We start from the raw sequence: 24,502 nt of genomic DNA, 5'->3' as shown, positions 1-24,502 counted from the left end.
CGCGAGCTGCCGGCCGTGATGATGCGCTGTGTTGGGTTGTGCCACGTCACTGCTTGTTTGATTGGATAAAATGGAGAGCATTTTAGCGAATCAAAATGGACTCGATGGTGCATCCGATTTACCCGACCGATGTCCAGGACGGACAGACAGTCGTTCTGCCTCGTCTGGCAATCGAGTGCGTCGCTGCCGCCGCCGCCGACATGAGTGACGACGAAGACTTGAGCGAACACGACATGATGCGAACGCTTCGCGCGCTGTCACGTCAACCGCAAGACCTGCCACAGGCCCTTCGAGGTAACCCTCTTATGCACAGCGCGCGCGCTGACGTCCTCCTTCTCCACGGCTCAACGAGAATGTTGCCGTTGTGTAGGACTTCTGGGACAGTTGGGAGGTGACCTGCCAGTACGACTGCGTGATGGGTCGAAGAAGTGCGCGCTGCTGACGGCCCTCGTAGATGATTTTTGGCGCCAACAATCCACAGTTCCGCATCCTTCTCGAGAAGATCCAACCGTCAAACCCCGCGCATGTTCAAATGGTAGGAATGCTGCATCGATCGTACCATCATCGACGTCCCTTCATGACGTGACGAGCACGCCCTTATCTTGACTCCATCCTGTAGACAAGTTTGTCGGAGCTTTGCGAAATCCTCTCGATGTCGTCGTCGGAAGAAATGCTGACGTTGTCAGGCTTCCGTGCTGATGCGTTTGTTCCCGTACTGGCGGAGCTCGTGGCCGCGCCCCCGCTCGACTCGATGGAGATTCTTTTACTTTCGTGCCGCGCCTTGGCGATCGTTCTCGACGTTTGCTCGTCCGCCATCGAGATGGCTGTCTCGGCGAACGTCGTCGCCAGTTTGTGCGACAAACTGCTCAACATCGAGTACATGGACGTGGCGGAGCTGGCGCTGCGTATGCTCGAGCGTCTGTGCTCGTCCCCCGCCGGCCGCGCCGCCGCATTGCGCGAGAACGGTCTCGTTGCGCTCCTTCAATTTGTCGACTTTTTTGCCGTGGATGTTCAGCGAACGGCCGCGCGCACCGCCGCGCTCGTGTGCACGGACGTTCCATCGCTCGCAATGGTGCAAATCGGTGGCGGCGTGCAACTGGTCCTCAATCTCACGCGGTCTTTCGACGCCGACATTGTGTACCACGGCTTCGACTGCTTGAATCGGTACGTCACCTGCTGCGTTTTTGGCAAACTTGGCGCGGTGAAGCGGCCAAACACCACGAGTCCGCTGGTGGGCTCGCTTTCCATCGAGACGCGTTTGTGCTTCGTATTGCAATCCAAGCACCGCGGCGACAACGCCGTCGTGGCGGCGATCCCGCGCATTTTCGAACGCCGTCGAGTGCGCTTGTGCCTGTGGTATTGCGTGGAAAGAGGTGCGGCTCACGCCCGTGGTGCCTGGTAGGTTGTGCCACAGCCCGACGGTGCAAGCCGACAAGGACCAGGTCATGGCCGTGATCGACACGGACGTTCTCGACCACGTGCTGAGCATGTTGGCTTCGTATCCCACGGCGACTGCCACGAGAATGCCAGAGAACATGAAGCCGACGACGTACGCGCTGCTGCTGCAGATTTTGGCGGCGGTCGGTCGTGTGTGCGGCCGTCGCATGGTCGACAGCGGGGTCGTGTCGGTGCTGTGCGCAATCCTGACGCGGGCGGCGCCGCAACATCGCGAGCTCGTCCGTCAATCGTTGCTCTTCATCGACGCGGTCGTGGTGTCGCTGAGTGCGGCACCCACCAACGACGACAGCGACGTGGTTGAGTTGGCCACGACCGCTCTGACGACGTGGCTCTTGCCGGCGCTCGTCGCGTCGTTGGCAGGTCTAGCCGACGCGACGGACGCGGCCAGTCGCGCCGTCCGCACCCTGTACGTTGACGTGTTGAACTCGATGCTGACCACGATCTCGCACCGCGCGCTGGTCCACGTCGATGTGCTGTGCGCTTTTATCACGGCGGCATTGCAACGACCTGTGCATCGCCGCCTGGCAACCCTCCGCGACGACGGCGGCAGCACGAACGACGTGTCGGTGGCTCTCTTCGTCATGTCGCTCGCCCTCACCCACGCGTATGACGTGTATCATGTGCGGTTTGTCCGCGACGGAGTGTACTGCGCGCTGGAACGCGTTGCGAACGACCCGATGGCGACGGCCGAAAGCATCGGCGCGAGCCAACTCTTGGCCACGTACGCCACGACGGGTCCGATGACGACGCCCGTCTTGGACGACCTTGCGGCCCTTGCAAAGGACCTGCACGCGGCGCCACTACGTCTTACGGGGGAAACGATTGCCGGTCGCTTGCAACGTGTGTTTGGTGTCGGCAGCGCCACGCCATTTGAGCTCTCGACAAGTCTGGTCGTGCCAGCGCTGGTGGCCTGTTTCGAATCGTCGCCCGACGCAAGTTGTGCATTCCGCCGTGTCCTGGCGTGCGTCGATGCAACCAAGTGGGTGGCGGCGCTCGTGTCGTCGTTGCAAGAGCTCGTGGTGTGGCATGTGAACCACCCGCCGTCGACGACTCATGAGTCGACCACGTTGTCGTTTGCCGACGTGGTGGCAGCGATGTCAGCGACAGGGACGTCACCGTCCGTGTTTCGACAAGGCGGCGGCGGCACGTCTGCGATAGTGGCCATGGTCGAGTTGCTAGGGCAGCACTTGAAGGTGCGCCTTCGCGTCGACCACGATGACGACGCAAACAAGTCGACCGGACGGCGAGACACGGTCGTACTGGTGGAGCCGTTGGCACGCATCGAGACGATGGAGGCGTTTGTCGCGGAGAAATGGACGGGGCGATCCCAGCTCGACGATGACAGCGATGGCCTCGATCGACGCCGTGCGACCGTCGCGTCAGAAGAAGTCAAGACGCATGTTTACACGAGTCTGGATGGCGACGTCCTGGCGCCGTCCATGACGATCCTGGAAGCCCTGCTTCAGAGCAAGCGTCGTTGCAACAAGGAGGAGGCGTGGTCCATCGACGCGTTGTGGAGCGACGCGGTGCCGTTGACATTCCACGTGACCGAAGCCACCGCAGCGCCTCCGCCGCGGAACTCGCCCCCGCCAGTGGAAAATTACAAGGCGGCATTGTCGACGTCCCATCCATCTCTTGCCGCAAGTTTGGCCTTGCTCGAGCTACTCCACAACGTGTCGGCCGTCCCGGCCAAGGCGTTTGAAGTGCCAGCGCTCGCGGTGCACATCCAACGCACGTGCTTGATGCAACCCCTTGTCGTGGCGCTGGCGGCATTTCCCGAGGCGGCCCTGGCGATCTTGCACTCGTATTCGTTCTTGCTCCCGCTCGAGACCAAGCTGCACTTTTTGTACGCGTCGAGCTTTGGGGCTGCGCGAGCCATCGTGTATTTGTCGAAAACGCTGTGGAAAGCGGAGGCGGCCGCGACGGGTGCGCGGGCGACAGAGGCCACCGGGGCGCGCCGCCAGGAAGAAGCCGCGTTAGCCGCTGCAGTCGCACGTGTAGCCAAGATTCCGCGGCTCAAGGTGCGCGTGGCGCGGTCGAAGCTGCTGCAGTCGGCAGTGAAACTCATGACGTCGTACGGCGGCCAGAATGCAATCCTTGAGATTGAGTACTTGGGCGAAGTGGGTACAGGTACCACCAACCCGCCGCGGATCCAAACGACCTCACAAACGGTCGGGTGCTGCTGGTGGTAGGGCTGGGCCCGACGACCGAGTTTTATTCGCTCGTTAGCCAGGAAGTGCAAGCAAAGCAGCTCAAGATGTGGCGCCACGACGGCGATGCGAGTGAGGATGCCGACGACGAAACGAAGCGGATCCCTGCCACCATGGAAACCAAGGGCGAAGCAACTGAACAGCCGCCGTCCCACCACGCGTTGCCCATTCGTGGGTATCATCGCATCGCCGTCATTCATTGCAAAGCATGCACGCACGTCACGCTGCCGATCTGTCCTGTGCACAACGTTCTGCTCACTCAATCGAACGATGGCAGCACCAAGCCAACCAGCACGACGGAGCCGCAATGCCATGTGTGCGCGCCGCAAAGCGCGTGGTCGCTTCAATGCGGCCACTGCACCGTCGCTGCTGCTGCTGAACGAGGCCGGCCGGCGCCAGCCGCGACGTCGGGCGACGTGACGTGGCGGTGGTGGATTGTGAGCGACAGCGAAGTCGCGTACTTGGCCCAAGCGTATCCCCGCGGCAAGACGAGCGTCGTCCACCCCGTGCTGCAATGCTCGCACTGCGACACTGTCACGTTTCCAGGGACGGACGCTGGACTGGTCACGATGGACGGCGACCGCATGACTGCGCGCAATGGCCGCCGCATGTACGAGCGCGACTACCGCGCCGTCACCAAGCATGCGTCCGTGCACTGCGAGGGCACGCCGCTGGCTCAAGTACGTCGTCGTTATCGTCGGCGGCGGCACTGCTTCTAACGCTTTTGACACAGACCACCGTGACGCTGCTGCAGTCGGACGTGCAGGCGCTCGTCGCCCTGGTCCCGCCAAGCCCGCAAGTGCTGGACTCGCAGGTGGACGGGTTTGATATGACGTCGTCCATCTACACTGAGCTCGACGCGATCGTGGCCCCGCATGGACTGTACCCTCGGCCGATATCGCCGACGTCTGCGCAGGTCGTGCTCTTTGACTTTCTCGGCAAGCTCGTCGCCCAGGTAGGAGGCACTAGAGAGGACGTTTTCGTCATGGACGTGCGATGCATTGGAGGCGTGCATGGTGTGTTTGTGGACACTCGCTATCATGCTGACACGTCGTTGACGGCACAGGCACTTGTGGACGAGCGACTGCTGGATCTGCCGCTGGCGGTGCCATTTCTACGACTGGTGCGAGGCGAGGTGCTGCACACGCCGTTGTCTGACGCGCTCGCGCACATTTCGATTCTCGACCCGACGCTCGGCCGGTCGCTGACGTACCTGTACGCCCACCGCGACGATCCGTCGGTCAACGACATGGGGCTCACATTTGTCTTGCCGCCGTCTCTGCCGCTCTGCGAGAACGGCGAAGCCCGACCCGTCACCACCGACAACGTGGTTGCGTACGTGGAATTGGCGGCGGCCGCGCTGCTGCACACGTCGGTCCAGCGCCAAGTGGACGCATTCCGTGCCGGGTTTTCGTCGATCGCGCCGCTCGACGTGTTGACGATGCTGTCTGCCGACGACTGGAGCGCGATTCTCGCCGACCCGTCGCGGGAAATGTGGCCAGGAGGCGCCGACGAGATCCGCGCCGCCATGGTGTGCGACCATGGGTACACCCCCGAGAGTCGCGCGATTCAGTGGCTGGTCGAGATCCTCGCCGAGTTGACACCTGACCAGCAGAAACTGTTTGTTCGCTTTGTGACGGGGTCGCACCGCCTTCCGATCGGCGGCCTCGCCAAGCTCGACCCGACGCTGACCGTGGTCCGCAAGCTCACGGCGGACGACGCGGCATCAAACGACGCCATGCTCCCGTCCGCGTCGACGTGCACCAACTACCTCAAACTCCCCGACTACACGTCGAAACAAGTCATGCGGGCCAAACTTCTCTACTGCATCGAGGAGGGCCAGCTCAGTTTCCACTTGTCGTAGCACTCGATTAATGAATTTTCGATCGCACCATCACGTCGTTTGCCGTCCCAAGTCGATCGTGCCGCCTTGGACGAATATCGCGCGATGCTGCTGTTGGAGAGGCCCTGTTTCGTACGGCTCGAGATGGAGATGGCCGGCGCACAACGATGGAGCACTCTCGTGTGCAGCACGGGGAGGTCCAAGACGGACACACACACGTCAGTGTCGGAGACGCGCAATGGCATCACACGCACGCACATGGAACACCCGAGCGTCTTCCGTGGTATGACCGCCGACTTGTCGCCATGCCACCGCTCACGCCGCACACACACACCGTCTGCGATCGCTCACACGGGCTCGCATACTCGCATTCACCACGGCACCCATGCATGGAAACTCCTCTCCCTGGCTTTGCCGCGGCGTGGGTTTGCCTCGGTCATGATGGCCCAGATGTGGTCGGATGCCTGGCAAAGTTGGGTGGACCCTCTGCGTCGATCGCACGACCCCGTTGTCCATGACGTCTTGACCATCGCCGTCCAGTGTCGTTTCCGACCGAAACAAAAATATAAAATTTTTGAACAAATATTTTAAAAAAGAGAGAAAAATCGGCGGTCGGCCCGAAAACGTACCGCCAACCACGTCGACGCTCCCATGTCCCTCGTGGGTGTCGAACGGCGGCGGCGGCGAATTCCATGGCTCGTTCCGCGGTGGATGGCGCACGGGTGGGTGACGGGCTCGGCCAATCTCGTCGGGCCTTGCACCGTAGACGACAGCGTCATCCTTCGGAACCCAGACAAGAGGGACCCGTAAAACTCGTTCGGCCAGTACATCTCCCGGGCGTCGCGATCGGCGGTCAACAAGGGTTCACCGGCCACGTGTCGACCCGAGGCGGTGGCCCTACTGGCAGCGGCGCCAACAACCCCGCCTACATCCAGGCAACTTGGAATATGCTCATGGACTGGAGCGTCGCCCTGGCTGCCTCTCGCGCGCGAGTACGTACTGGTGGGTTGCCGATCTCAAAGGACCAGCTCGTTGACATGCCCTTAGTCCACATCGACAGCATCATCCGATGCGACCCTCGACGCCACAAGAGCCACACGAACGGCTGTGGCGTGCCGACGTCGACAAGCGCAGCCGGATCGCTCACATCTTGGACCTGTCCAACTCACGCGATGGCGGCCAGAACGGCCGCGGCGTCATGTGGCATCCCCTGCATATCCCAACTTCGACGGCCAGAAACAGCAAAGGTCCGCTCGGCACCGCCGCCCCGCTCGTCCATCTCGCACCCACCTTGTAAACTGTCATGGAAGCTCCATGAAGATCTTGCCGGCGGCAGGTGGGGTGGACCTGCAACACATCGACACAAACGTTGGCCCCACCGCCCGCTGTGACCAAAACCCCATTGCCCGACTGCACAAACCGCCACCAAGACGCCTGCGTCACCGACGCCAGCCTCGACCGAATCCACCACACCCGCACCCGGTGCTGCATGTGGTGCACCACCTGGAGCTTTCTATCATCGGATTCCTGCGTCTTGAGCTGAACTGCCGTTCACGAGTGTGTGCAGCTTCTCGAGCCGTGCGTGGAGATGCGAGATGAACGGTGTGGCGGAGCCACACGTGTCCCGGGCATGCTCGCGCATATCGCGTACTTGTGTTGGACTGCGCCGCGCGTCGATCCAACTCGGCACTGCTGCGGCGTAGAGTGGATGAAGGGATGCGCCCTGCACGCGGCGAGAGCTATACACGGTCCAAGCGGAAGCGTCGTTCGTGCAGCACGTTGCAGCGCTGCCACGAAGGCATTGGCAACCCACCATTCGCGCATGTGGTCGGCAAGCAAACCCTGGCAAGACTTTGTCGTACGAAACAACGGCAACGCGAGTTGGGCGGGGGCGTCATGCAATGGCGAGGCAACTACTACAGTCACTCGTACGACGGCGCTTGCGCGGTCGGCAGCGCCGTTCGCGATGGCAGCGTCCGGCAGCGGGCCGCCTGGAGCCTTCGCCGTCATTTTATCTTGTGGTTTGTATAGACATACAAACGTTCATACAAACGAACCCTTGAAAAGGCGCTGTTCTCGCCGAGAAAAAGGATCCACCCTACCCCTAACGAGTCAGCGCGACGGTTATACTGGGAATTTGTATACTTGCATCATTTCAACATGTGCAGCATCGCCACGTCCACCGCGATCCTGGCGCCGCCGCCGCGAGCTCGACCGCTGTCGTCCCCGCTCGGTGTGCCCACCACGACGCAGCTGAACCACGAAGAAGACGACGTCGTGGTCGTGACAAAGAAGCGACGTACGAGCAGCGGCTCCCGATGGGACCCTGCCGCCCACAAGGATACGATGGTGGAGCTGCGCAAGCAAGGTGTGCGCGACGCCGTGGCGACGGCGCACCAAGCGTTCCGGTGCCCCATTTGTCTCGATACGTATGGGGACATGGTCGTCGAGTGTGCCGAGTGCGCGCATGTGTTTTGCGATCCTTGCATGCGGGTACGGTCCACATATGTCGGCGAGGGTGGGAGATCGACCGTTGTCGTAGGAGTCGCTGAAACGCAAGGACAAGTGTCCATTGTGCCGATGCAACCCCATGCCGCTTCGACGCTGCAAACCCATCGAGCGCCTCGTTGCGGCATTGCCCGAAGCGTGCGCGTTTCTCGACAACGGGTGCTTCGACGTGACGTTGACCCGGGCCACGGCATTCCGGCATTCGCGTAGGACGATGGCGCCATGTCTCCGTTCGCTCTAACGAGCGCATCTTGCGTCGTTAGTAAGTTGTGGGTTCGCACGCTTCACGTGCCCCCATTGCCGCAACGTCTTTCTGCGCCACGACCACGATGAAGCTGTGTGTGCATCGGAACTGCACGCGTGTCCGCTGGCAGCCCTCGGGTGCTCCTTCCGTGGTCGCACCGTCGACATGGATGGGCATGTGAAGGACCGCGTCCACTTTGACCTGGCGCGGCGGGTGTTGAAGGGCGGCGCGAGCGAGATCGTCCCGACGAGGTAATGGTTGACCGATGCCATGTTTGTTGCATGTGGCTGCGTTTGCCCGTCCCGTTCGCGTTGTGTGTTCACCATGTCGAAAGCGACATGGCGATTGCGTTGCGCGCGCTCCTCGACATCTCGACAACGGCGTGGAAGGAGTCGGACGATCACGATGACATCGATGGCGATGCCACGGACGACGACGCCACGGAGCGAGCGCGACTCGACTTTGTTCACGCGATGCTCGCGTCCACCATCGTCCCGCCGCCCGCGTGAGAGGAGTCTGCGCCGCACCGTTCGTTGCACGATTGAAGCATCATGTAGACTAGATGGTAGAGAAGAAAAATGTACAATCAAGGTCGAGTCGGGCGGGCTGCTTCGCGCAAAGGTAGCATTGTGCGCCGACGAGGCCGCCGTGGAGATGCGTCGGCAATCCAACGAGGACCGCTCGCTGTCCGCGCCATGGATAGAATGCATGGCGCAAGAACGGCGGAGGACGTTGTCGGCGGGACCTCGAAGGCAACAAAACTTTGCTCGTGATTGGAATAAATAGGAAGGAACCTAGCACACTATGGAGAGGAGGGGAGGGACGTTGTCGTCTACCCGAGGGCGTCGCCGGCGCGCTGCTGTTGCTGCATCTTGGCAAAGTCGTCGGCCGAGTACCACAGATTCTTCTTGGTCGCTTCGTCGATGCTCGAGAGGGACGGAATCGTCTCGACCTTGACGTCGTCGTCGAAACTAATGCGTTTGCTATGACTGCAACGGCGGACGCGGGTTTCGGAGAAGTCCCAGTCGTCGAGGCCGCCCATGCTCATCCTGTACGAGAACGAGCTCGACCGGCCGGAGCTCGCGCCACTCGACCGTGTGTCGTCCTCCTCTTCAAAGTATTCGTGCATGCTCGCCACACTCCTTGTTCTTGCGCGCATTGCGGTCACTCCTGCAATTGCTCTGTCGCGGCCGTCGGAATATGCGAAATGCCGTCCTCGCGCCACCGTCGCGGCCATATTGTAATGCACGTGCCATGCGTAATGGCGCCCCCAACGTACGTCGCACTTAGCGTGATTTTCTCGAACAAGCACCACGATTGCACAACAGGCCACACGGACGATGCGTGCACGCCATCGCGTCACTCTTGCTCGTGGTGCAGGACGGTCCTGCATGCAGGAGCGGCATGGCGGCCGCCATGCCGCGACCGCCGCGCAACGGTGGCGGACGATTCGCACTTAAAAGGGTCGAAGCGAGGTAAACTGGAAAAAGGACGCGCTATATACGTTAAGCGTGTTCGACATAGGCAGTTTTATGTGGTTTACCGCGATAAAACGCACCATACGTTATATCGACTGATTCCACTTGAAGTTTCTATGGAAACCGTGGCCCAGCCGTTTCACCCGAACACTCGGCATCCATGGACAACGTGCTCCCGTACCACAGCGGCGCGGTCGATGGGGATGCGCCGTCGACCGCCGTGTATGCCGGGAGCATTGCCGGCAGAGGCGCATAGCCACATGGAGCCACTGCATGTGCAACGACGCCCCATCGCATGTCACGGGTCCAAAAACCCGACACCACGCGTTGGTTATATCGGAACACGCCACTGGCGCTCGACCTCGCCACGCAGCCACAAGAGCCAGCGCTCGCGAAAAGATTCGCGGGGCTTTGACCAGTCGGCTGGTCATTGGCCACGCGGAACTCCCACCGCCACATTACCTAACCATCGCGAGGTGTGGGGCGAGATGAATTCATCGAGTCGATGAAGGTCGGTCGGTTGGGCGCGCGATGGTAGTCGCTCGGGTAAAATGAAGCGAGAAAATGGCCGGTATCTACCGCGGAGAATCCATCTTGCGTCCCATGGCGACGATGGCGACGATGCCAGCCGTCCTGCGGTCGAACCGAAGATCGTTGGCGATCGTGCCCACTACGTGTGATGGAAAAATGGACAACTTCGCCGAGGGATGGAAAAAACCGTGAAAAAGACCCAATCTTTTGGGAAAATTTGGTGGATACGAGCGACCGTGTCAAAATTGCGACATTTATTTCAAGAAAATTTGACAAATCCGATCAACAACGTCAGGCGAATGAAAAGATCGGGCGGAATTGAACCTAGGTAAAACCTCTCGGAACTGCGATGGACTGAATAAAACCTATGCAATGTGCGTTAAACGCATAAACGTTGCGATTCATGTCGCGCGCGCCCATGGACAGCCGACGACCGCCGACAGGCAACCACCTTCCCCGCCGCATGGCGTCGTGCAAGCCCAGCACGTTCGTCGTCGTGAGAGGGTGTGCACAGATCCATTCTATTTGTTGTTTAGGCCTTGGTTTGGTTGGCAACACCAGCAATGCGGCCGCGGATTTCTTCTTGGTTGCCGACGTAATGCCCAGACAACGGCGAGATCGCGTGTTCGTGGACGATCGGCTTGAAGTTTTCATCCAAGTCGTACACGAGGGGGACGCCAGTGGGGATGTTGAGGCCCGTGATCGTGTCTTCGGAGATGTTGTCCAAGTGCTGCACCAAAGCACGAAGGGAATTGCCATGGGCGACAATGAGCACCTTCTTGCCGGCCTTCATCGACGGAACAATCACGTCGTTCCAGTACGGCACGACGCGGACTTTCGTGGTCGCCAAGGATTCAGTGAACGGAAGCTCTTCACGCGGCACGTCGGCGTATTTGGGATCGTTGCCGGGGTAGTACTCTGACGACGCATCCAAGGCAGGGGGAGGGGTCGAGTAGCTACGACGCCACACCATGACTTGGTCAATTCCGTACTTGGCAACAGTGTCTTGTTTGTTCAAGCCTTGGAGAGCACCGTAGTGGCGTTCGTTCAACTTCCACGATCGGTTCACCGGGATCCACATCAGGTCCAATTCTTCCAAAGTGTTCCAGCACGTCTTGATCGCGCGCTTCAACACGGACGTGTACGCAACGTCAAACGAAAAGCCAGCGTCCTTCAACACCTTACCGGCATCGTGGCTTTCCTTCTCCCCTGCAACAACAGAGCTCGTCAACACGGTATACAAACCTGTCGAAAGCGACCATCGGAGACATACCAACGGCGGAAAGAGGAACGTCGTGCCAGCCCGTGAAGCGGTTATCCACGTTCCATTGGCTCTCGCCGTGACGGATCAGCACAATTTGGTACTTGCCTATCCATACCCCATCAGAAGGAGAGACTTCCATATCAACGACGGCGTCGGCGCGGTCTTACCGGGCATGATGCGATTTTCAAAATGACCAAAAAGTCGCACCCAATCGAAGGTACCCGTATAAATGAATACCCGCACCTGCCGCCACTCCATGCGTACGTTGTGGATACATCTCCAGCACTGCGACGGCCCTACGACGTAGGCAGCGAACTCTTCTTGGAGGCGAGCATCACTGGTCTACAAGAACATTCTCCAAAAGGATCGTCGCTCGATCGGCATGGACTTGCGCGATTGGCATCATGGTGGGGACATGACGGGGTGTCGACGTGGACGTGATGACGTTGTGGCATCACCGTGGACTTCCCTCTTATTAGCCAATGAACATGAAGGATACGTCGATTTCAACCAATCGAATGGACATTATCAAGTCTGACAGGAAATGCATTTTTGACCCCCCCTGACTGCAATTGATGGGGGGACCCACCGCGTCAGTTCGGCGGCTCCACGCGAAAGAGATTCCACGAGGAAGCAGAGCGCCGCGCGAGCACGATGAGCAGCCATGATGTGCCGGTTCAACTGGGGTATTACCGTCTCGGAGAGACTTTGGGAACAGGATCGTTTGGGAAAGTCAAGCGTACGTGAGCAGCACAACGAAGCTCGTGGTGACGGCCGTGTGAGCGTAGTGGCCGAGCACATGATAACAGGACACAAGGTTGCGATCAAGATCTTGAATCGCAACAAGATTCGTTCGCTTGACATGAGCGAGAAGGTGCGACGCGAGATCGGGTTGCTGCGGAAGATGCAGCACCCGCACATCATTCGGCTGTACGAAGTCATCGATACTCCCACAGACATCTTCATGGTGCTCGAGTACGTCGCTGGTGGCGAGTTGTTCGACTACATCGTGTCGAAAGGACGGGTACATTCATGTCTTCCTCGTCGTCAGCACGAATCAAGCTTGTGTCTCGAGCACGGTCGCTAGATGGGGTTCTTGCCCAACCTTCTCTCATAATGATCCATCCTCCCACGTAGCTGTCTCCCGACGAAGCGCGGCACTTTTTCCATCAGATCGTGTCCGGTGTCGAGTATTGTCACTTCCACCGCGTCGTGCATCGCGACCTCAAGCCCGAGAACCTCCTCCTCGACGGTGACAACAATGTCAAGATCGCCGACTTTGGGCTGTCCAACACGATGAAGGACGGCGAGTTTCTGCGAACGTCGTGCGGTTCCCCCAACTACGCCGCGCCCGAAGTCATCTCTGGGAACCTGTGCGACCCTTCCAGCGTCGTTCTCTGCTAACGAACTGCTTCTTACAGATATGCCGGGCCGGAAGTCGACGTGTGGTCGTGTGGCGTGATTCTGTACGCGCTTTTGTGCGGCGCGCTTCCATTCGACGACGAGAGCATTCCAAACCTGTTCAAGAAGATCCGTGGCGGCATGTACAGTCTGCCTTCGCACTTGTCGGACGACGCACGCGATTTGATTCCTCGCATGTTGGTTGTGGACCCGATGAAGCGCATCACGATTCCCGAGATTCGGTCGGGTCGCTCGACGACGACGTACCTCACGGAATGCGTAGGCAGCATCCGTGGTTCCAAACCAACCTGCCGCCGTACTTGCAGCATCCCCCGGAAGCGGTCGAACACGAAGTCCGTGCGTCGATGGCGGCGCGGGGTTGTTCATGGAGTGGTGTGTAGGCGCGCAAGGTGGACGAGGAAGTCGTGGCCAAGTGCTTGACGCTGCAATTTCCTGGAGGCATGTCCAGGGACCAAGTGGTGCAATCGATCGAGCGCGACGAGCGCACGCCGGTCCGAGTCGCATACGACCTCGTGCTGGACCACAAGAACGCCAAGATCCGTATCGACGGTGCGGGTCTCGTCCATCCTGGTTCAACGGACGACCGCATTGCGTAGAGCTGCGCAACGTCAAGCGCCATGACAACCAGCCCAAGACGTTCTCTCCACCAGACCCGACCTTGCTCGTGCCAGGTACAGAGTTCGTCTGCGCCTTCCCGAGTCGATGCGATGGACGTCGACATGGGTGACGTATGGATTTGTTTCGTGGACTAGGCCGAGGACCGATTCCGATGGCCGCGTCGCCGATGATCGCGGCGTCCCCGGGGGATGCCATGCGCCAGTTTGGCGGGCGGACTCCGCTCACGCGCGGGCCGCCCGCCATGCCGTCGGTGCAGCACATGAACGATGCCCTTGCGGAGAAGAAGCGTCGGCGATGGTACTTGGGCATCCAGTCCAAGAAGGAGCCGGCCCACGTCATGTCGGAGGTGTACAAGGCGCTGCTTGTCCTCCATTTCGAGTGGAAGGTGCTGGCGCCGTACCGCGTCAAGTGTCGGTGGCAGCCGCCGCTCGCGTTTGCGCCGTCGACCGGTCCATCGCACGCCAAGCCGATCAAGATTGGGCTGCAGCTGTACAAGGTCCAGCAGCACATTTACCTCCTCGACTTTGAGAATCTTGGCGGCGACGCCTTCACGTACATGAATCTGTGCGCGCGCATCATCACAGAACTCAAGACTCTCTCGGGCGCCGTCCGGTCGATGGCGCCGCCCACCGACATGCACGCTCCTCCCGTCGGCCATCCATCGCATCCCCATCAGCTCCACAACCCCGTACGTAGCCGAACGCCATGACGCTGCGCACACTCATCCCGCGGGGTAGCACATCAACTTGCATGGATGACAAAGCACGAGGGAATAATCGACCGGTCCAAGGTCGATGATGGCACTCGGTGGTGGTACGCACGCGGCGTCGTCGAGCCAACAGCTACGTCAGAGAGGTCGCACGATAATACGAAAATGCGTGGTCGATCGGTGGGATGCTGATGCCATGCCAGGGTGAGAGCCATGCCGCGTCGACGTGCAGCCAAGACCGTCATGTTCGCCACGAACGATGCAAACGGGTCGTCTAGTGTATCTATGTTGGCATGACTCTGTGGCGCTTGGCTTTTTGGGGGGTGGTCGACCGCGACCGTCGCCGCGCGGTGGGTTGTTTCTGTGGTGGGGACGTCTTGGGGCCGATGCCGACGATCGTGGTCGAGTTGGACGGCATCCACTCGTCCGACGCACATGACTCGCCTTTAAAGTGCACGCGGATGTACTTGCCGTCGACCGCAACCACCTTGGCCTGCACAACTCGTCAACCGACGGCGCCAATCCCATGCGATGGTCGTACCTCCCGCACGCAGCGTCGGTTCGACTCGATCAGGACGATCGCGTTCTTGGCAAGCACGTTGCCGCCGCCAGACTCGTTTGCTTTCGTGGAAGTCATCTCGATCGTCGTCGGAGGGTGCTTCTTGCGCGGCGGACACGATGCGACGTCGCACCGGTGGCAGAGCAACGTCGCCGGCAACGTGTGGTCCTGTCGTCGTCGACTTGATTTCCCAAACATGGCGGGACATATCGTCCTCCTACCTGGGCCTCCCATAGCGATGGATACCGGCACCGCAAGTGGCACCAGATCGAGCACGTCGAGCATTCAAACCAGCGCTCGTCGACATCGACAACGTCGTCGGCGCTCGTTGCCACCTTGTGGCACTGGCAGCTGAGGACCCAGTCGTCCGGCGCGATGGCGCGGCTGCCGGGCCGACTCGACGTAAACAATTGCGTCAGGAACAAGTCCATGTCGAGCGTCACATTGTTGGGCGCGCACTTGCACACCTGCACGACGTCCCATCAATCGCAACGACGCCGTCCGTCGTCACCTTGGCGTCGAGTCCCATGGCGATCCATCGCAGTGTGGCAAAGTTGACGCTCTCGGCGATGTTGAAGCCTATGCGCGTCGTCAGCGGCGCAACGATTGCCGGCGATCGTCGACCTGTGTTGAAGCCTTGGTGGTACGCCCGTGGAAACGTTATGATAAAGTCGCCAGGGCCTTGTACCGCCTACTCGAGCCACACGTTCGGCGAACGACGCGGATCGGCGGCGGCGTCGTACTCGGTAGTAGGGGACGTCGAATTCGTGCAACTTGGCCGGCGACACGAGCGACGTTTTGTGGCGGAGAAACTGCGCGGCGACGTGACTCGAGTAGCAGCAGCATGCCATGTGCTGGGTACCTCGTGGCATGCGACATAGTCGTGCGGAAACATCGTCTGGCACACCCGCTCGACGCGCGCCGCTGCGGCAGACATGGCCATTCAATGGAGGAGAGGACGAATGGGAAAGTACCATGGTGGGGAGGCACGGTGTACCAGACCTTGGGCTTGCCCGTGTGCAGGTAGTTGATGCTGTACAGCTCCATGTCTTCCTACGATGGCGACACACGCGCGCGCGCGTGTCATGGACCGTGACGGCGATGGAATTGCGTACTGTGTGCAGCGCAAACATGGCACTCCACATGCCAAAGTACAGCATGGCTTGGGTGATGCCTGGTAGGTCGACCCACGTGCGCAAGATCGAGTCGAGATCGTTCACGTTCCAAGACATGGCGGGGTCGTCGCCAAAGAGAGAACCCTGCCGTCGATGAGTCCCATGGGAGGATGGCGGAAGAAACGATACCACAATGTCGGCGCCATACGTCGGCGGATCCATGGTCGGTCGCAGCCCTTTCCAAAACTTACGCTCGAGGACGTCCAGCGGCGCTGAGGTTCATTCAGTCCGACGAACGCGCGCTCGAAAACGCAGCGAAGTATGCACCTGTCGCGGGATCCTGCAGATCCTTTGGAGCAGCGGCGTCGGCCAGTGCACGGAACGTATCGAGCTGCATGCTCTTCCTCGCGACCAAGTCGACATGGAATACACCTTTTTTCCCAGCCACATGCTGGGTCAGTGGTGTCGGGATCGTGAACTCGAGGTCGTCGTACGTCCGCGCGAAGAAGCCGTCCGGTGGGACGATCTGTGTTTGGTCAGGACAAGCGATGCTCCGTGGGTTGGCGTACCTTGCACATGCCGACGTGTTGGCACGCCGGCTCGACAACAGTGCGGATGTACGTGGCAAAGCACGCAAACTCCTCCACGGTCGGATGGAATTCTGGACAGAGCGCGCCGGGAGCGGACGCCATCGTCGGTCCCAGAGATGCCGCGCGAAAGAATGGCGGTGTATCTTGGCACCTGAAATGGATAAACGCACCCAACGCTCCATACAAAATCAAGTTGTTTGGAGTCTCGAAAACGCACCAATCACTCCTATTGTTCGAAGATTGGTTTGTTGAAACGTGACATTTGGTGCGTATTTGGATTCTGGTTTCGCTCGCAAGTCGGCGACCACCACGCAGCAGGCGACGGCGGCTACAAAGCCAGCGTCCTCCCGTCCTGCGCATCACGTCTCCTCTCTCGCTTCCACGTCACTTGCTTGCCACGTGCTCATGGCGTCCGTTCTCTGCGTCTTCTAGTCTTAGCGGGCATCCGTCGAGACATTTCATGGATATCGGCAGCTCGCACCCCGCTCGTTCGCTAGTGTATCCGTTGGTGGAGCAGCACTCTGTGTCGCACGGCACTGCGTAAAAGTCTGGTGTCTCTCGAGTAGGGACGCACCCGCTGCTGAGGGGGCGAGTATGGAGAGGCGAACGACCCGGGACTTGGTTGGCGCACTCGATCCAGCCGCGTGCGCCCAAGGACGCGAGCGGTTGCCGCCGGGTGCGGTCGGATAACCGGATACTCGGGAGAGTTATCCGGACATCCCGCTCATAATTCCAGAGGCGTGAATTTGTTGCCGTGTTGTTTGGTCTGGGTTCATCTCGGCGGGCGGCAGGTACGGCGGCGCGCCCTGGACGAGGCTGAGCTCGGACGCGTAGAGATATCACAGCGGAAAGACTTGAAGGTGGTGCTGTGCGCGACTGATCCTGGAACGTTCAAGCCGCCATCGTCGTCGGACAACACGCCGTAGATCGAGCCTCATCATTCATGGAACCGCCAGAAACGCTCCCATATCGACCGCCGCCGTCCTCGTCGTCGCCGCGAAGCACCGTCGCTTCCTCAAGTGGGTGTTTCAGATGCTTGACGTCCTTGGCTGGACGCCCATGGGCACAGAGATTCTCGACGTCATGTGTGTGTGATAGGCCACAGCTCCCGTCCACTTCAAGGCCCGACGCCCCCGACAACGACTTCCATGAACACCAGTCGATCTGCATATCCACCGCCTCCCGCTTCGTCGTCCAGTTCACACAGGTCGGTTTGATTCAACTGGCATCGTTCCGGTGGTGCTGACGTTCGGCCTGTCCCCGGCGAAACAGAGGATCCGGTCGAAATAGCACGAGTGGTGGCAACTTGACTGCAAACCAGGGTGCACCCGGCAGCAGCACGTCGACCAACAGAGAGAGCGCGGCACCGTCCGGTCGAAACACCAGCCAGGGAGATGCCGACAACCACCTCAACGCGTCGCGGTCGATGTCAACGTCTCGCCACGACACAAATGGCAGCTCCTCGCGGCGGTCCTCCGGCACGTCGTCCGGTCCGTTGTCGTGTACGACCAGCAGGAGTGCCATCGACTCGTCCCGACCGCCCATGTTTCTCTCGACGCTCGGGCATCGGCTGCGCGAGCGCCACACGCTCCTCGAAATGAACCGCTTTCGATCGCACGCCGTGTCGGCAGACGAAGCTATGACAATGGACCATGCAACCAACGTCCTGGGCATGGATGCACGCTTCATCAAGGTGCGATCGTCGCTGCTGCTGCTGGAGGCCATCGATGCCTCACGGATGGTGTGGCTAGGATTCGTCGACGCCGATGCTGACGGCCCGCCTCGCGCTCGTTCCGGGTGTATTTCCCACGCACAACGACAATGACGAAGAAAAGTATCACTTTTTTGCGAAGCGGCGGGCGACGTACGTGGCGCCGTTGCCGCGGGGGCTGGGCCCGATGCCGTCCAGCTGGCATCGTCAGTACGCGCTTTTCCCCGACACGCCGCCGCTATTCGACCGCCTCGGGCCGCTGCTGCTCGAATCGTCGGCGGCGGCGGCGGCGGCGCCGAGGAAGAAGAAAGGGTTGTCGACGGACTCGTTCTTGGACTATTTGGTGCGCCAGGTCCGCCGATTCGACCCCGCGACGAGCCATTTGTGGATGACGGAACTCGCGAAAGGCCACGTGTCGATCCCGGCGCTTGTCCAGTCCTTCGGCGGGATTCCGTTTGAGCAGTGGCGCGCGTCGCCCGAGGCCAAGTGCCCGCTCCTGGACGTCGTCGCCAAGTACAAGATTGGGATGCTCGAAGCGTCTTGGTTTATCCGCATCAACGTCATCTACCAAGAGCTGAACGAGATGCGCCGTGACCGCGACCGCCGCGTCGGCGACTGGTTCTTCCATCCAAAGCGGTTCCAGCGCCGCGCGTTCGAGTGGACCGAGCAGCTTTTGGGCTGCCTGCACAGGACGGCGCGGCAGTGCTTTGCGCAGCGGATTCGCGGCACCCGCGTCAAGAAAAAAATACCTGGCGCCATCAAGCGCGTGCGAGCGAGCTGGACGGAATCGACCGCCGCCATCGCAGACGACGCCAAGCCCCACGCGATCGCCACCTCTTCCGACGATACGTTTCGCTACTTCCTGCAGCTCGCAGAGTACCATTTTGAGCTGGGGCTGCTGGACCGGAGTCGATTCTTTACCGGGATTCTGTCGCTGTACCAAAAGAGTTTGCTCCTGTCGGAGAAGAGTCCGATCCAGGATGGCATGTTCTGGTCCGTGCTGCCGATGCCGGTGAACCAGTTGTTCCTGGTCCTTGGGCTCTTGATCAAGCTGCTCCCCGACTTGCTCCGAGACAGCAGCGCGACCAAGCTCCTGGTCAAGATTACGCTCGCGCACTTTCAAGTGGTCGTGCCGCCGCGCGACGACGTCGCCATGGGCTGCCCGCACCACGAGCGGCTCGTGGTTGCGCTCTGCGACATCCTCCGCCGTGTGCTGCACCTCGGCGCGGACCACCTCGTTCAGGTCAAAGACGATGGTACGTCCGCACGATCATCTTTCCCGTGGTCGCGCGATGATTCTCTGATGGAATGTCGGGCGCGCAGTGCTCAAGCTGTGGCCGCCGTTCGTGCTGACCGAGCAGTTTTACCCTGGACCGGCGGAAGACCAGGCCGTCCGGCAGGCGGAGCTGGTGCAGCTGCAGCGCACGTTTGCGCACGTGTGGGCGAGGAAAGCGCGGCTCGCCGAGGTACGTGTCGCGATGCCGGTCGCCGTGTCGTCATGTGACACTAGTTTCACGCGTCGATCTCACGTCGACGAAAGAAGGAAGCGGCCAACGACAAAGCGTTTGCGTTCGTGCCAGTGGACAAGCGCCTGCGGAACGAAGTCGACGTGATTGAAATCCTAGATGAATTCCACGGCGGCAACTCGACCGTGGAAGTGGCCGACATTTACAAACTGGTGCGAGTCGACGCGTACACATCCCGAGCGTGAGGCTGGTCCGTAGATCTTTGAAGACAAAGGCGCGGCGGCAGCGGCGACCTCTGTCGACGCCCATGCGATCGTCACGATATGCGAGTGGGCAGTCACCATCCACCGCGCCCAGGAATTCAAGTACATCACGGCGGCGTATTTATTCGAGATGCGCAACGATGCGATCTTGGAGCACAGGTACAACAACGCTGCTGGGTGTTTCGACTGGTTGCGATGGCTAGTGGCCGAGACGTGGAATGGTGCTGTGTGGTGGCGGCTGCGATGGCGGAGCCACGTTCCGTTGGTCGAGGCCGAGTGGATGGAGCTGCTTTTGGCTGGTGGCCGACAGATTGGTCGCTGCGGTGCGCGAGTTGCATGTGTTCGTGGATGGGAGTTGCTGTGTGGCCGAGTTGCTGTGTTCTTTACGTGCCTGAGGACCTGCATCGACGGACAGTAGATCGACCGACGTCGAATCGAGCATGCACGAAGCGGCGCTGCAAGACACGTTGGTGTGGTTTTTAAAGACGTACGAGCCGCAGCACGCGGTCGAAATGACGGCCGTGATCGATTTGTTTTCGCTGTTGATTCGGCGGCGACTGTTTGTGTTTGAAGCGTTTGTCGAGAGTGTCGCGATCGTTTGTCGATCGACGCAGGCCACGTCGCCGACGGGCGATGCCAAGGCGCTGCGGCCATCATCCGTGCTGTGCCAGGCCAAGTTTCAGTTTGAATTTGGACCGACCAAAGGCGGGTTCCACATCGACCGGCTGCGAGATCTGTCCCAAACCGATCGCCTCCGACTGTACCTGTGGCAGCTCCCGCGCGGCGACCACCCGCTGACGCGCGAATTGTCGATGGAGCTCGCTATCGACAACGACGAGTACGTGCGGTCGACGTGGATGGAGCTCGTGTACGTCATACGGAGCGACATCAAGCGCAGCCGGGCGCTGGAGCGCGTCATGATCTTGTCGCATCAAGTGTTTCAACTGTCCAATGTCGGCGCGCCGCCCGACGGCGCCGCGTCGGCACACGACGTCGTCGTGGCGGAGCTGGACCAAATGACCAAGATCTTTGAGCTGTGCTCGCTCGTGAAAAAGCTGTCGGGGCATGACAAGGGTCGGTTCGCCGTTTGGCTCGTGCGCCACGTGTACGAGATCCCGACCGACTTTTTTGTGCTGAACGAGCTCAACACGGTCGAGCACGTCCTGCGCATGACGTGTGTGCTGCTCGAACTGACGGACGTGCTGAGTTTGCTGCAGCTGCTCATCCACTTTCTCCGGCACGCGCCCGTGTACGTGGTCAAGTCGGTCGTGCTTCCGATCGTGGACCGGCACCATGGGACATTTTACGCGTGCCACGACATTTTGTCGTTGATCCAAGCGTTCGAGTACCGGTGCAGTGCGTTCCGCGCCGCGGGCCTCGACCCGGATGACGCGTCCCAGACGATCGCGCTGTTCATTTGCCGCATCTACCAGCGCCACTCCAAGGCGCTGGACAAGGCGCTCCAGGCACTCCACTTGCACAGCCCGCCCGAGGTGCTCACGAAAGCGTTTTTCACGCTCTTGAAAGACGACAGCAAAGCGGCCAAAGACGCAAAAGACGTCGTGTGCCTCGAAGGCGTCAATCAAAAGTTTGCGTTTCCCAAAGACAAGGACGCGATGCCGGCCGACCTCCACGACGTCATGACCAACGTGTTTGCGGCGCTCCAGCGGCCGACCAAGACGGCGGCGCCGGCGGCCTTTACCACGATCATGGGCACAGTCGACAAGCACGATATGACGTGCCGCGACCAAGGCGTCGACGACGCGGTGCATGCGATTTTGACGTTCGGCCCACTCACGTCCCAGCAACGCATCTTTATCTTTCGCGTCGTGCTGACTGAAGTGATGGACAAGTGGGTGTCGCTGCTGCACACGGCGACCAGTCGCATCACGAACGGCGGCGGCGGCGCGGCGGCGCACCAGCAGTCCATCTACGTCCTCGTGCCGCAGTACATGCACCGATGCGTGTACGTGCTGCGCGACGTGATTGACGGCCATGACGAGAGCGAGCGCAAGCTCATGCGCGACACACTTCTCACGTGGCTGCACAAGGAAGTGATTGTCGCATTCAACGGCGCCGAGCCAACGCCCAAGGGCCAGGTCGACAAGCCCAAGACGAAGAACGTGTTTGTGAAACACAGTGCGACCGACTCGTCTGGGAAGGATGCGTTTGCAGCGAATTTGAAAGGCCACCTCGACAAGGTCCAGTACGGCCTCAAGCTGTTTTTGATGACCCTCGTCGTCCACGGCATCGTCGATCTCACACAGGTGCTGCGATTCGTTCTCGTGCCAGGATTTCCAAAGGTATTGCCGTGAAACACACACCATGTTGTGTTGATGTGTGGTGCGGTAGAAAAATGCCAGCGCCGCCGCCGCCCCGCGCGCCGAGAATCGCACGCTGTCCAACCAAATCCTGTCCATGACGTTGGCATTCCACCTCTTGGGCGATGCGCCGCCGCAATTTGCCAAGCTCGGCCACAACGTGTTTGCCAACTTTGAAGACCCCCTGGTAGACGTCGTCGCCGCCATGACGAGTGTGTTCATCCTGACCGTGTCCACTTGTGTGTGTGTCTAGATCAAGGACTACTGGCGGTACCTCCGCAGCATGGTGCCGTGCACCGTCATGTTTCCGTTTGTGTTTTTGCTGTGCCAGATGTCGTACTACTGGAGCGCCGAGAGCAATGCGCTCCAGCCGCGCCAGGAACGCGGTGTCCTCGCCAGCACGCTGCTCTTTGACTGCACGAACGACGTGGTCGTGCGCGAGATCATCTTTGCAGACAAAAGCGTCAAGGATCGCCACGTGTTGAAGGACAACGGCGATGCGTGGTTCATGGCGGTCCTGTTGAAGCTACTGTGGCGGCCGCTCAACTCGCCCGCGGAACTCTCTACCAACCGCATCGACCTCCTCCGGGCGGACGAGATTTTTGCCGGCATCACCAAGTGGAGTTTGCATCGCGGCGGCGCGATCTACCTCGAAGTCGAAGTCAAGCGCAAGCATATCAAGGTGACGAAGCGCGCGAAAGGACCACCCTCGGCCGTCGTGGAAGCTGCACCACCGCCGGCCAAGGTCCCGGTGGTGGTCGCGGGCGACGCCGCCGCCGCGTATTACCAAGCTCGGCTCGACACGATGCCGCCACCGTCCGCGGCGCCGCACAAACTCGATGACAAAGCGAGCGCCAGCGACAAGATTGGAGCGCTCATCGTTCACCGCTTGTTTGCGCCGTGCGTGCGCCCGGTCTTTGTCGCCCCGCCGTCGTCCGATGCGGTGGTCAACAGCGCCATCGAGTCCCAACTGGCCGCGCGGGAAGCCGCCGACGCCGCCGTCGCCAACCTGTATGCCAGTACCTTGTGCAGTATTTATACTGGCCACGGCACCCCGGCCCATAGCACGGCGGCATCGTACGTGATTGCGACGTCAATCATCACGGCCGCCGTCGCTCGTGCGCTGGAAGCCCTCGAAGCTGACGCGCAGACCACAACCGACGACCAGTACCTTCACACGTTCAACGGATCCATCGTCGCTGTCTTTTTGCGACGTGTGTTGAGCTCGCACGGGTCGCCCAACAACCTGTTTTTGCGCTACATGCGGTCGATGAAGGGCCAGCTCGAGGCGCTCCTGCACTCGAGTCAAAGCGCCGACGCCGCGACGCCGTCGACGGCGTACGTGGCGGCGCTGCGGCGCAAGATCGCGCTGCGTCTGCAGCTCGTCAGCATCACGGCGTCCATGTCGGCATCCCCGTGCCCCCATCGCAACGGCATCGTCAAGCTGCTCTTTTCCATGCTCGGGACCGCGGTCGTCGCAGACAGCGCGACCTTGTTTGAGTGGATTCTCGACCTCATCCCGGTCATTCCGTCGACCGTGTTTGCCGACCGTCATTGCGAGGTGCGTCCGGCGGTGCCGCCATCTTGCCCTGATGGTGTGTTTAGGACCTTGTCCGACAGCTGAACCTGCCGCCGCCGCTCGCGCGAAGGGTGTTCGCCGTCTTCCCCAAGTCCATCTACGGAGCGCAGCCGATTCCAGCCACAACGACGACGACCGGCTGGATGAAGGTCGACCCGTGGGCGCTGCTCGACGGCGTCCCGGACCTCCCAAGTCGAGGCGTGGCGATGGCCGACTTGGTCCCGGTCGCCAAGCGTCCGCGCCACGGCATAAAGTCGAGTCCCGTCTGAAGCTCACTGGTGAGCTGCCGTGGCGGCGGCATGCGCGTCCCAATGTGTGGCGTGTAGCGACGTGTGGCAGCCACCGATTCGATCGCCGCCGCCGTCCCTCTATATAATATATCGACGGCACGGTCGCGACTGTGCTTGCTTGCCCCGACGACTTGGCGCGGTTGGCCACGATGGCCCATCCAGGCTCGCGCGCTGGACGCCATGACGCGGTGTGTCGCGAAAGCGACGTCGCCAGCCATGGATGGCCGCCACGATCTCGGTGTACGATCCAAGCAGCGCAAGGATGTTGTGAGGAGAGGGCCGTCGCGTCCATGTTGGTGGCGGAGAGCAAGGAACGGGACGAT

At 60.6% G+C, this 24,502-nt stretch overlaps 7 protein-coding genes across 11 annotated transcripts; 4 read left to right on the top strand and 3 right to left on the bottom strand.

The window, feature by feature from the left end:
* Window positions 1-95: 95 nt before the first annotated feature.
* H310_14329 lies at window positions 96-5,663 on the top strand (the record flags this gene model as incomplete). 2 transcript variants are annotated; one of them, XM_008882162.1, is made up of 8 exons in its annotated part: window positions 96-294; window positions 371-402; window positions 455-535; window positions 620-1,164; window positions 1,403-3,588; window positions 3,651-4,348; window positions 4,402-4,623; window positions 4,735-5,663. In XM_008882162.1, 8 exons carry the CDS (start codon window positions 96-98, stop codon window positions 5,530-5,532), a joined length of 4,761 nt encoding a protein of 1,586 aa, XP_008880384.1. In that variant the 3' UTR covers window positions 5,533-5,663. The 2 variants fall into 2 exon arrangements, with proteins under 2 accessions (XP_008880384.1, XP_008880385.1); XM_008882163.1 differs by lacking the exons at window positions 96-294; window positions 371-402; window positions 455-535 and having other exon boundaries at window positions 593-1,164.
* Window positions 5,664-7,664: 2,001 nt separating this feature from the next.
* On the top strand, window positions 7,665-9,494 carry H310_14328. 2 transcript variants are annotated; one of them, XM_008882160.1, is made up of 4 exons: window positions 7,665-8,004; window positions 8,054-8,225; window positions 8,283-8,514; window positions 8,598-9,494. In XM_008882160.1, exons 1-4 carry the CDS (start codon window positions 7,672-7,674, stop codon window positions 8,770-8,772), a joined length of 912 nt encoding a protein of 303 aa, XP_008880382.1. In that variant the 5' UTR covers window positions 7,665-7,671; the 3' UTR covers window positions 8,773-9,494. The 2 variants fall into 2 exon arrangements, with proteins under 2 accessions (XP_008880382.1, XP_008880383.1); XM_008882161.1 differs by having other exon boundaries at window positions 8,283-9,494.
* Window positions 8,800-9,495, bottom strand: H310_14327 (hypothetical protein). The gene has a single exon (XM_008882159.1). It carries the CDS (start codon window positions 9,420-9,422, stop codon window positions 9,096-9,098), a length of 327 nt encoding a protein of 108 aa, XP_008880381.1. The 5' UTR covers window positions 9,423-9,495; the 3' UTR covers window positions 8,800-9,095.
* Window positions 9,496-10,505: 1,010 nt separating this feature from the next.
* Window positions 10,506-11,720, bottom strand: H310_14326 (hypothetical protein). Its single transcript, XM_008882158.1, has 3 exons — window positions 11,704-11,720; window positions 11,546-11,641; window positions 10,506-11,481 (listed from the first exon to the last, which is right to left on the bottom strand). Exons 1-3 carry the CDS (start codon window positions 11,708-11,710, stop codon window positions 10,805-10,807), a joined length of 780 nt encoding a protein of 259 aa, XP_008880380.1. The 5' UTR covers window positions 11,711-11,720; the 3' UTR covers window positions 10,506-10,804.
* Window positions 11,721-12,136: 416 nt separating this feature from the next.
* H310_14325 (CAMK/CAMKL/AMPK protein kinase) lies at window positions 12,137-14,565 on the top strand. Of its 3 annotated transcripts, XM_008882156.1 has the most exons (10): window positions 12,137-12,275; window positions 12,325-12,410; window positions 12,493-12,560; window positions 12,674-12,909; window positions 12,958-13,179; window positions 13,221-13,290; window positions 13,339-13,507; window positions 13,555-13,629; window positions 13,711-14,264; window positions 14,314-14,565. In XM_008882156.1, the coding sequence occupies exons 3-10, from the start codon at window positions 12,501-12,503 to the stop codon at window positions 14,332-14,334; spliced, it is 1,407 nt and encodes a 468-aa protein (XP_008880378.1). In that variant the 5' UTR covers window positions 12,137-12,275; window positions 12,325-12,410; window positions 12,493-12,500; the 3' UTR covers window positions 14,335-14,565. The 3 variants fall into 3 exon arrangements, with proteins under 3 accessions (XP_008880378.1, XP_008880377.1, XP_008880379.1); XM_008882155.1 differs by having other exon boundaries at window positions 12,325-12,560; XM_008882157.1 differs by having other exon boundaries at window positions 12,325-12,909.
* H310_14324 (hypothetical protein) lies at window positions 14,468-16,672 on the bottom strand. Its single transcript, XM_008882154.1, has 12 exons — window positions 16,529-16,672; window positions 16,287-16,485; window positions 16,149-16,231; window positions 15,960-16,103; window positions 15,819-15,897; window positions 15,707-15,768; window positions 15,588-15,656; window positions 15,469-15,535; window positions 15,356-15,423; window positions 15,066-15,311; window positions 14,827-15,012; window positions 14,468-14,778 (listed from the first exon to the last, which is right to left on the bottom strand). Exons 1-12 carry the CDS (start codon window positions 16,649-16,651, stop codon window positions 14,569-14,571), a joined length of 1,536 nt encoding a protein of 511 aa, XP_008880376.1. The 5' UTR covers window positions 16,652-16,672; the 3' UTR covers window positions 14,468-14,568.
* Window positions 16,673-17,230: 558 nt separating this feature from the next.
* On the top strand, window positions 17,231-24,306 carry H310_14323 (hypothetical protein). The gene is made up of 12 exons (XM_008882153.1): window positions 17,231-17,340; window positions 17,384-17,568; window positions 17,648-17,756; window positions 17,822-18,242; window positions 18,301-19,516; window positions 19,584-19,726; window positions 19,771-19,938; window positions 19,985-20,148; window positions 20,408-22,292; window positions 22,342-22,497; window positions 22,564-23,871; window positions 23,916-24,306. The coding sequence occupies exons 2-12, from the start codon at window positions 17,493-17,495 to the stop codon at window positions 24,156-24,158; spliced, it is 5,889 nt and encodes a 1,962-aa protein (XP_008880375.1). The 5' UTR covers window positions 17,231-17,340; window positions 17,384-17,492; the 3' UTR covers window positions 24,159-24,306.
* The last annotated feature ends 196 nt before the right edge of the window (window positions 24,307-24,502 follow it).

Source organism: Aphanomyces invadans, assembly GCF_000520115.1.
Source record: "Aphanomyces invadans strain NJM9701 unplaced genomic scaffold supercont1.66, whole genome shotgun sequence".
NCBI lineage: Eukaryota > Oomycota > Saprolegniomycetes > Saprolegniales > Verrucalvaceae > Aphanomyces > Aphanomyces invadans.
Note: the sequence above shows the minus strand (reverse complement) of the source record. Positions and strands in the feature narration are given on the sequence as shown.

Bases quoted from the DNA above. Each gene is read 5' to 3' on its own strand.
- H310_14327 (XM_008882159.1), bottom strand. From the start codon at position 9,422: ATGCGCGCAAGAACAAGGAGTGTGGCGAGCATGCACGAATACTTTGAA.
- H310_14326 (XM_008882158.1), bottom strand. The intron at 11,482-11,545 runs GTATGTCTCCGA...CTGTTGTTGCAG, and splicing joins CGTTCCTCTTTCCGCCGTTG to GGGAGAAGGAAAGCCACGAT.
- H310_14323 (XM_008882153.1), top strand. From the start codon at position 17,493: ATGGAACCGCCAGAAACGCTCCCATATCGACCGCCGCCGTCCTCGTCG. The intron at 19,727-19,770 runs GTACGTGTCGCG...ATGTGACACTAG, and splicing joins GGAAAGCGCGGCTCGCCGAG to TTTCACGCGTCGATCTCACG. The intron at 22,293-22,341 runs GTATTGCCGTGA...GTGGTGCGGTAG, and splicing joins TCGTGCCAGGATTTCCAAAG to AAAAATGCCAGCGCCGCCGC.
- H310_14324 (XM_008882154.1), bottom strand. From the start codon at position 16,651: ATGGCGTCCGCTCCCGGCGCGCTCTGTCCAGAATTCCATCCGACCGTG. The intron at 16,104-16,148 runs GTATCGTTTCTT...CATCGACGGCAG, and splicing joins CGTATGGCGCCGACATTGTG to GGTTCTCTCTTTGGCGACGA. The intron at 15,013-15,065 runs GTAGGAGGACGA...CGACGACGACAG, and splicing joins CATCGCTATGGGAGGCCCAG to GACCACACGTTGCCGGCGAC.
- H310_14325 (XM_008882155.1), top strand. From the start codon at position 12,191: ATGAGCAGCCATGATGTGCCGGTTCAACTGGGGTATTACCGTCTCGGA. The intron at 12,276-12,324 runs GTACGTGAGCAG...GTGTGAGCGTAG, and splicing joins ATCGTTTGGGAAAGTCAAGC to TGGCCGAGCACATGATAACA. The intron at 14,265-14,313 runs GTACGTAGCCGA...CCCGCGGGGTAG, and splicing joins CCCATCAGCTCCACAACCCC to CACATCAACTTGCATGGATG.
- H310_14328 (XM_008882160.1), top strand. From the start codon at position 7,672: ATGTGCAGCATCGCCACGTCCACCGCGATCCTGGCGCCGCCGCCGCGA. The intron at 8,005-8,053 runs GTACGGTCCACA...CCGTTGTCGTAG, and splicing joins TTTGCGATCCTTGCATGCGG to GAGTCGCTGAAACGCAAGGA. The intron at 8,515-8,597 runs GTAATGGTTGAC...CCATGTCGAAAG, and splicing joins AGCGAGATCGTCCCGACGAG to CGACATGGCGATTGCGTTGC.